Source organism: Arctopsyche grandis, chromosome 12 (genome assembly GCF_051622035.1).
Source record: "Arctopsyche grandis isolate Sample6627 chromosome 12, ASM5162203v2, whole genome shotgun sequence".
NCBI lineage: Eukaryota > Metazoa > Arthropoda > Insecta > Trichoptera > Hydropsychidae > Arctopsyche > Arctopsyche grandis.
The window spans coordinates 27951182-27960242 of record NC_135366.1 but is presented as its reverse complement, the minus strand read 5'-3'; the positions used below and the strand labels follow the sequence as shown (position 1 = coordinate 27960242).

At 34.8% G+C, this 9061-nt stretch overlaps 1 protein-coding gene across 1 annotated transcript; it reads left to right on the top strand.

Annotated features, from left to right (window-relative positions):
* Positions 1-6480: 6480 nt before the first annotated feature.
* On the top strand, positions 6481-8287 carry LOC143920488 (uncharacterized). Its single transcript, XM_077443367.1, has 2 exons — positions 6481-6675; positions 7170-8287. The coding sequence occupies exon 2, from the start codon at positions 7457-7459 to the stop codon at positions 8285-8287; it is 831 nt and encodes a 276-aa protein (XP_077299493.1). The 5' UTR covers positions 6481-6675; positions 7170-7456.
* Positions 8288-9061: the final 774 nt, after the last annotated feature.

Here is a 9061-nt window from a genome sequence, read left to right as displayed (position 1 = left end):
AATCATTTATAACACACTCATTTATATTATTCTAGCCAGAAATATTTACAATCCCAAAATAGTATTCCGTTAGATATATGTATGTATATCATTAACAAACTAACCAGGAGATTCTATGAATAAATCATTGAATATCATATGAGCCAGCAGCATGGCTTGGTGATTGGGTTTTTGAATAACACCGATAGGTCGCCGGGTTCGATCCCGTGAATTGACCTCGACTGAAAAGAATGTATTCTGAGTACATCTGCTGGTCAGGCTTGGTATTTGTGACTCCAGGTCGATCGTTTCCTATAAGAATTTCATTGGTGAAACGGTTCCCGATTAAATTGGCTAAAAACCTTCCTACCTACTATGTCACCACTATTTGAGTACGATTAATGTACAATAAAATGTATGTACCATTCATAGATGTCTCCTTAATTACGAGTTTACAGTGTCTCGTAATTCATTGACTTATTTAATCAAAATGCCGCATTGTTTGTAATTGGCTAGGAAGGCGCATTGGGCTTTACCTGTAAGCCCTTCCTGGTATATATGTAAAAAATAAATAAAACTTTACCTATTGACACTTAATATAAATACAAATATATTTTAAAATAATTTTTATTTTATTAATTACAAACATATGTACATAATATATATAAAAATTAAATCAAAATTAAAAATACTAATAAACTTTTTAGTGGTAGCTTTCTAACCAAAAAATTGACTAGGTCTCATAAGCTATCACATTCATATGAAATCAATCTCTTATTTCGTTTCTTGTTTCTTGGATGACAGCACTTAAAGTCGATTTCTCGACTCAACTCGTGTCACTCGTCGTTGAGTCAACATTAATTTTCTTTAAGTAAAGAAAAGCCATTCGCCGGGGTTTGATGTATTTTGTCGTAAGAAGATACCCCTTCTAATATGTATGTATATATGTACATACATATCACATTTTTTATGCTTACCCAATTCCAAGCGTAATAAACATCTATATTTGTATTTATTTCATTTTATTAATAAAACTTTCATAGTATTCAATAGTTTCCCATTATGAAGCAGGTAAAATTGAAAACGGGAATGGGGTAAGTTGAATGTCAATTTCAACCACTGTCTAATAAAACCGGCAAACTCTGACAGGAGATGGTTGATTTGGATGTAATAATCATTAATCTTGCCAGCACATTACGTGCTTTTATGTACTATGTATATAGAGATTAATGTTTGTTATTTCGTTGTATGTCTGCAATGTAACTCTACAGTTTTATACCGCCCTATTATGTATGTACATATGTATATGTCACAGTGAAAATATATTTTCACTGACATTTCAATTAAATTTTCAGGGTTGGTTTTATTCTTTTGAGATTAGGTTGTTAAGGTTGGTATTATTTAAGCGTTAGGTTAGGTTAGGTTAAGTCAGGGTTGGCCCTATTCATTTAAGATTCCGGATAATTCAGCTAGTATTATACATAATTAACCGGGTAATTCAGGTAATTCGGATAATTCAGCTACATAATTAACCCTCCCGCAATTTTATGAGCAATCACTAATTAATAGAACCTGGTCCATATTTTGCGTGTCACGCAAATGCACTTTCATTTCAAGCAATTTGCCATTCGAACAATTGATTTTCTAACAATTGCAATTGAGAAATCTTCCCAGATATGTATATATCCAACTCCGGGCAATTCAGCTAGTATTATACAGAACTAACCCTCCCGCAACTTTATAAGCAAATATTAATAAGTCTAACCTGATTTTTGCGTGTCACGCAAATGCACTCTCATTTCAAGCAATATGCCATTTGAACAATTGATTTTCTAGCAATTGCAATTGAGCAGTTTTCCTAGATATACATATAGGATCCGGATGTGAAGGATTCCAAGCGAAACGCGCAGATTAAGTCAGAACTATTTATTATAACATGTCGTCGGGCTTGTTCTCCAACAAGTGACCATAACAACACGCATCCGGTCTCTCCCATGCATACCACACACATACTTTATCCCTAGCAGTTTGACCAACCACACATACGGCTCGGCTCGTTTAAAAATCATTCCTACATACATATGTATACCAAACTCCGAGTAATTCTGCTAGTATTATACATAATTAACCCTCCCGTAATTTTATGAGCAATCATGAATTAGTCTGAACCTGGTTCGAATTTTGCGTGTCACGCAAATACACTTTCATTTCAAGCAATATTCCATTCGAACAATTGATTGTCTACCAATTGCAATTGAGCAATCTTCCCAGATATATACCCAACTCCGGGCAACTCAGCTAGTATTATACATAATTAACCCTCCCGCAACTTCATAATCAAACATTAACTAGTCTAACCTGTTTTTTGCGTGTCACGCAAATGCACTCTCATTTCAAGCAATGTGCCATTCGAACAATTGATTGTCTACCAATTGCAATTGAGCAATCTTCCCAGATATATACCCAACTCCGGGCAATTCAGCTAGTATTATACAGAACTAACCCTCCCGCAACTTTATAAGCAAATATTAATTAGTCTAACCTGATATTGGCGTGTCACGCAAATATACTCTCATTTCAAGCAATGTGCCATTTGAACAATTGATTGTCTACCAATTGCAATTGAGCAATCTTCCCAGATATATACCCAACTCCTGGCAATTCAGCTAGTATTATACAGAATTTACCCTCCCGCAATTTTATGAGCAATCATTAATTAGTCGAACATGGTCCATATTTTCATTGAACAGATCCGATCTTGAACCTTGAAACAGATAAAAGACCTTGCGCGGACCCTTTTTCGAATAAATAATCATGTATACGTTGTATCGGTGGTGGAATAATCAAGATCATTTGTGTTTCGCCATGATCATGCCACGGTAAGAGCGCAAATAAAAAGGATGCCAGTGTAAAAAATCACCATCGCCTCTGGCCAGGGTTGATCAACGCGAGGCCCGCAAAAGTGAGATGCTAATCTTGTCGATAATTTATCGACGATTTTCGTGTGCAGTGGCCCAACTTGATCTTTCGGATAGTGTCTGTTTTATTTATTTTCATATGCCTTGTATTTGTTGTATTCTTTCCCGCCTCTTCGTATGTAAATCGAAACTTCACTTCTTATCATTTCGATTGGCTCAAACAACTTAGAAAAACAAGGCATATGAAAATCCGTTACGTAATAAAATACTTTATGGTCCATGCAAATTAAGACACATGGCGGACATCAGGTCCCTGATTAGAATTCTGCTTTATATAATCGGCCGGCACGCATTAAAACTGCTGCCGCTAGGTGACTTACATATATACACATTAGGCTAGTCAAATACGATAAACTTTTTGTTTAATAATAATCCATGACTTAACCTCATTTTGGTTAGCTCTACAATATCAATTCCTATAAAAATAGTCGCGAATTACCAAAATAAGTGTACAAGATTTTTAACAGTTAAGCCCAATGCGCCTTACTGGCTAAAAACATTGTACATTTGATAAAAGTATAATTAGTATTATACAAAGTATATAAATACATATCAATTAATGTCCACAGAGATATCTATGGTTGAATTTATAAATTTGTAGCATTTTAAAAAATTCATCGAAATTCAAGATCGTTGAAAGCATATTAATTAACATCCATAGAGACATTTTATGGTCAAATTTGTAAATTTTCAGTATCTTATACAAATCTGCGAAATTCGATATTGCTGAAAACTCGAGATTTTGTGAGAAAATAGGTGAGGCTGCCAATTGGCAAACTCTGATGGGAAACGATCGACCTGGAGTCACAAACTCAAGGTCTGGCTAGCATAAACCAGTGGGATTTGAACCCGTGACCACTTTGTTCAAAACATTAAATGCTAACCACTAATCTATTCTGCTGGTTTGAAGCTCTGTACAGTTTATTGGTTTGAAGCAACTTACCATTGGTAAAAATGACTTAAATATCCTAAACAAAATGTGTACAAACAATACCGTTATTCAGTAAGTTTCCGAAAAACTTTTGTTTGAAGTTTAAATTTTCCAGAAACTTTATGTTTTCACAAATAATTTAAAATGAGTTTGAAAGGAATATGTTTTCAAATTGTCTCCAACTTGAGTCAATCCTATATAGCCTTAATTAGGTTCATAGATAAATTTGTGATAAATCGAATCACGTGAGAAACTTGTCGAGCATCATTAAGTCTGGTGGCAAGCAATATTCCAATGCTATGTAATTATATGGAAAAAATATATAATAATTTACAATTGGATACATATTTTTGGATTAAACCGAAACCAGTTGTTACAGAAATAAGATGACACCACAATTGTAATATAAATATTCACGAAAATTTTAAACCGAATAAAATATTTGATTTTGATTTTTAAATGCTTTTTATTATTACGAAATTATGTTCACAATACATCTTATATGTATTTTAATAGCTACTGATCTACTGATCATTTTCGATTTTACAATTTAATTTAATTCGGTTTGTTACCATAGTATTATATTATTCTAATGTTAATCTACAGCATAATAGGAAAAAGAGCTCAAAAACCTATTTACAATCCTTATAAATGCTCATAATACATCTAATACATAATATTAATTAAAGACTCTCTAAAGTCGATGACCTAAGGCGAATAAAATATTTGAACACCAAACGTGGTATGACGGGCAAACTTCGCACATAAGTACATAAATTAATCATTCGATACCAAATCATGAACCTTAAAAACTTACATTTAACTACCCTTAGGACTTACGAGACGTGGGGGAGGGTAGATACCCGGAAAAAATGCTTTTCCCTGACTGGAGAAAATCATTACTAAGAATAGGTGCTCAAATGCTATTTCCCAGGAAAGAGAGGTTGCCTATTGTCAATTCTATTGTCCTACAAAGCTAGAGAGCAAAAAAAAGAAAGGTTGACAATAGAAATTGACAATAGGCAACCCCTCTTTCCTGGGAAATAACAATCGAGGGCCTATCCTTAATCATAACTAGAGCGCGGATAGAGAGCGTGCTTTTTCCAGGAATCGGGGCAGTTTGGCTCTATTTACAAAGCTAGATTGCAAAAAAAAGGTTCGGCGAACCTTTAACAATGCATTTACAACAATTGAACAATGAACGGCGCACTCTGGGTCCGCTCTTTAATCATAACAAGAGTATATGTATTAAAAAAACCAACCGCAAATAACTAATCTACCCAATATAATACTAAAAAGACCCTATTATCAAAAAATTAACTTTCTTTAAAATAACTTTTAAGGTAAATTTGTTTTTTTATTCCTGCGTCACATGCTTTTTCTTTCATAATTATTTAACACGTCACAAAAGGGTAGATGTATTATATTTTAGGAATACTATACTAAAATGAGTCCGACAATAATAAAATACCAAATAATACAATGGCCACACACGTGACGTATTCTTTTTACTGCTAGCATCCCCGAAACACATGTCGACCTATGAATCAGTGTGAAAATAATTTGTGGCGGTGCGTTTTAATTTCATCCATTTTTATTGTTCTTTTTATTACAGTGGTCGAGTTGGAATGCCCTGACAGAAGGGTTATGGGTTCGAATCTGAGAAACAGGTTGCAGCTGAGCTCTTATTGGCCAGTGGCGACAGGTGAAACACGCGAACGCCGATACCAAACTTCTCTCTGACTCCTGGCTCTGCATCATTCACGCATCTGGACCACAGACTCCCAAACTGTGATCCTTTTCATCTTATGTTGGCTCCAGACATGCGGAATCCGCCAAAAAAGTTAACAACATAACGATTTGGCGATACCTTGAATCAGTGCCGTAGCGAGGCTATGGCAAAATGGGCGAGTGCCAAGGGCGTTCGATGTGAGGGGCGCCGAAGGCGTCCCTCGCCTATTTTTTTTAATAAAACATAAAATTTGAGATTAATTCGATGTGTTTTTGAAATATCCATTTGTACATATGGTATTTTTAACTGGTGAGGGCTTATTGACTGAACAAAATTTCAAAACACATTCTCAAAAATACTTGAAAATAGATTGTGATCGATTTCCAACTGAACTTAAATGTTTAAAACATCAATAGCAAACTTTTTACGAGGGTAAAGACTCCAGGAGAATGTATCACAGTGATATTTTAAATATACTATATAGATAGATAGGGTTTACAAGAATCCTATCTCAATATCGAATTAGAGATACATAACATATGTATATTTATCACTGTAATGCCTGCATTAGCGGCTTCGGCAGAAAGGAACTTGAGTAAACGTCGATTAAAGGCTTTAGTCAACAGCGATTATCAATTCCAAGTATATTATCAATACAAAGTGAATTAGCAAGTAATATAAATTTTTATAACATAATAACAGACTGCTAACGCCAAATTCACGGAAAATTCGTCTTCAGTTTTTTCTATTTGTAATAATTGATATTTAAGTTGTTAATAATGTAATAGATTACCGTTCTAGACAGATTTATGGTCTTAGATAAAGAAAAAAAACGCGTCCCGCTTCTTTGACTTCTCCGTTCAGTCGTGTCATATCGTTCAGCGCGAGAGCTCTGTCTGAGTCACTGCTAAGTGTTTGTTTGTACGAAAGTCTAAGAACTGAGTACTTACAATGGATGAAAGAAATGGGAAGAAATATCGTATGTTCCAGTCGACTAAAAGACAAAAACTATATTTTAAACGAAATATCCATCTTACAACACATTCGACCACCAGGTAATAATGCTTTCTTGTGACTTAGTAACTATTATTTATTATGCAAAATGTAGTGATGTGAGTCCAGAATATTCTCCAAATGATTATATTTATTTATTTATTTTTATTTATTTTATACCAGGAAGGCCTAACAGGTAAACCCAATGCGCCTTCCTGGCCAAAGACAATTATATAAACATATATTTATGTACACCATCCATATATACACAAATACTTACACGTATACACGAATACACATACATACATAAATATTCACATATGTATGTGTATATGTATATATATATATATGTATATATATATATATATATATATATATATATATATATATATATATATATACATATATATATATATATATATATATATATATATATATATATATATATATATATATATATATATATATATATATATAGATCATCTAAATATAGTAAACGAGCTTCAAGCCTGTGGAATATGGACTGATATTCAACAATACTTATTATCCCTTGCAGGAAATGCAGATAGTCTCATTTTAGACGTAACAAATAATAGTGTGGAACAGTTCAACAATGTTATCGCAAAATTTATTGGCGGAAAAAGAGTTAATTTTACCGCAAGAGGCTCATACCAAGCGAGGTGTTTTGGAGCTGTGACTTCGTGGAATAGCGATATAGCTACTCATTCAAGAATACAAAAAAAATCCAAGGTCATAGTCCTGGCAGGTACACGAAACAATCTATAGGAAGAAAACGGGCTTTGGGGCAGAACAGAGAAAGGATCAGAAATAGTAAATTAACGTATGATGAAGACAAGCAAGAAAAGAAAAGTTACAGGACCGGATGAAAATTACGGTCAGTTGGAAATAGAACCAGATATGGCAGATGAAGTGTTTCAAAAGAAAAAAGAAGAATTTCTTAGAGACTTGAACTTATCACAATCAAAAAAGAATGAACTTGAGAGGAGCACAGTGGACCAAAGTGACAATAGGTTGTGGGCAGTTGAAAGACGTAAGAGACTAACAGCATCTAACTTTGGAAAAATATGTAAATTGCGGCCAAAAACTTCGGCCAGGGGAGTTTTAAAATCTTTACTTTACCCCGTATTCAAAGGAAATATTGCCACTAATTATGGAAAAGAAAGTGAAAGTGAAGCCAAAAATAAATTTAAAGAAAAAACAGGATTAGAGGTCTCACCCTGTGGACTGTTTATAGATGAAAACAAAAGATTTTTAGCGGCTAGTCCCGATGGACTAATTGGTAAAGACGGACTAATAGAAGTTAAATGCCCTTACAATATTATGAATATGACTCCAGAAGAGGGAATTAGACAAAAAAAAATTGATTTTTGTACAATGAACGACAACATTTTTAGATTAAAACGAAATCATAACTTCTTTTATCAAGTACAGGGCCAGTTGCATATAACGCGTCGTGACTACTGTTATTTCGTGGTGTGGAGTTCCACAGGTATGATTTTTGAAAGAATTGAAAAAGATGATACATTCTGGCTAAAAATGGAACAACGCTTAGAAAATTTCTATGATCAATGCCTATTGCCTGAAATAATAGATGGGCGGATACCTAAAAATTTACCGGTCCGAGAAAGATCTTTGATATCTGAAGATGTTTGATATCTGTATGTCGTACATTAAATAGTGGTCAGCGTTTTCCTCTGATCGCTCTTACACAGGCCTATCGCACTGCGTCTACAGACTCGCTACAGATTCTCACGGGTACATTGCCACATGACTTGATCGTCCAAATAGGAGCTGCTTGGGAAAAGGTTCGTGGTGCTTCGTGGTGATAGATGCTACCGTCTCTTCCTCTCGATTTTGGCGTGGTTTGAAGTCTGTTATTTTAAATTGTGCTATTTCAGCTTGGCAACTTAGATGGGATTTTTCCTCCAAAGGTAGACACGCTTATTTGTTTTTTCCAAGCGTCACTTCGCGCCTTGAGCGTGATTGGCTGTCGCCCAGTTTTTGGGCCAGTCTATTTTTGACTGGTCATGGCCACTTTAACGGAAAGCTTGCATCTATGGGTTTAGTGTCTGAATCCTTTTGTCCGTGTTCTTTTCCGGAGCAGGACGCAGATCACATTTTGTGGTCCTGTCCTGGGATGGAGGCTGAGAGGAGGGTTCTGTTGGACAGCGTCAGGGGTTCTCTCATTGGCCCCCTGCAACATGGGGATCTAATAATGAATAAAGCTTCGTTTAGAGCTTTTGAAAAGTTCGCGGAATGCTTTGGGAAGCTGTGTTGCCCTGGATGCTATTATTCCACTTGATTGCAGAAGCATTTGAGTTTTTAATTTTTTTTAATCTGTGAATGTGTGTGTGTGTGAGTGTGCGTTTGCTGTTTAGGTGTGTGTATGTATTTGCGGATTTTATGTGTGTGTGTGTGTTTACTTGA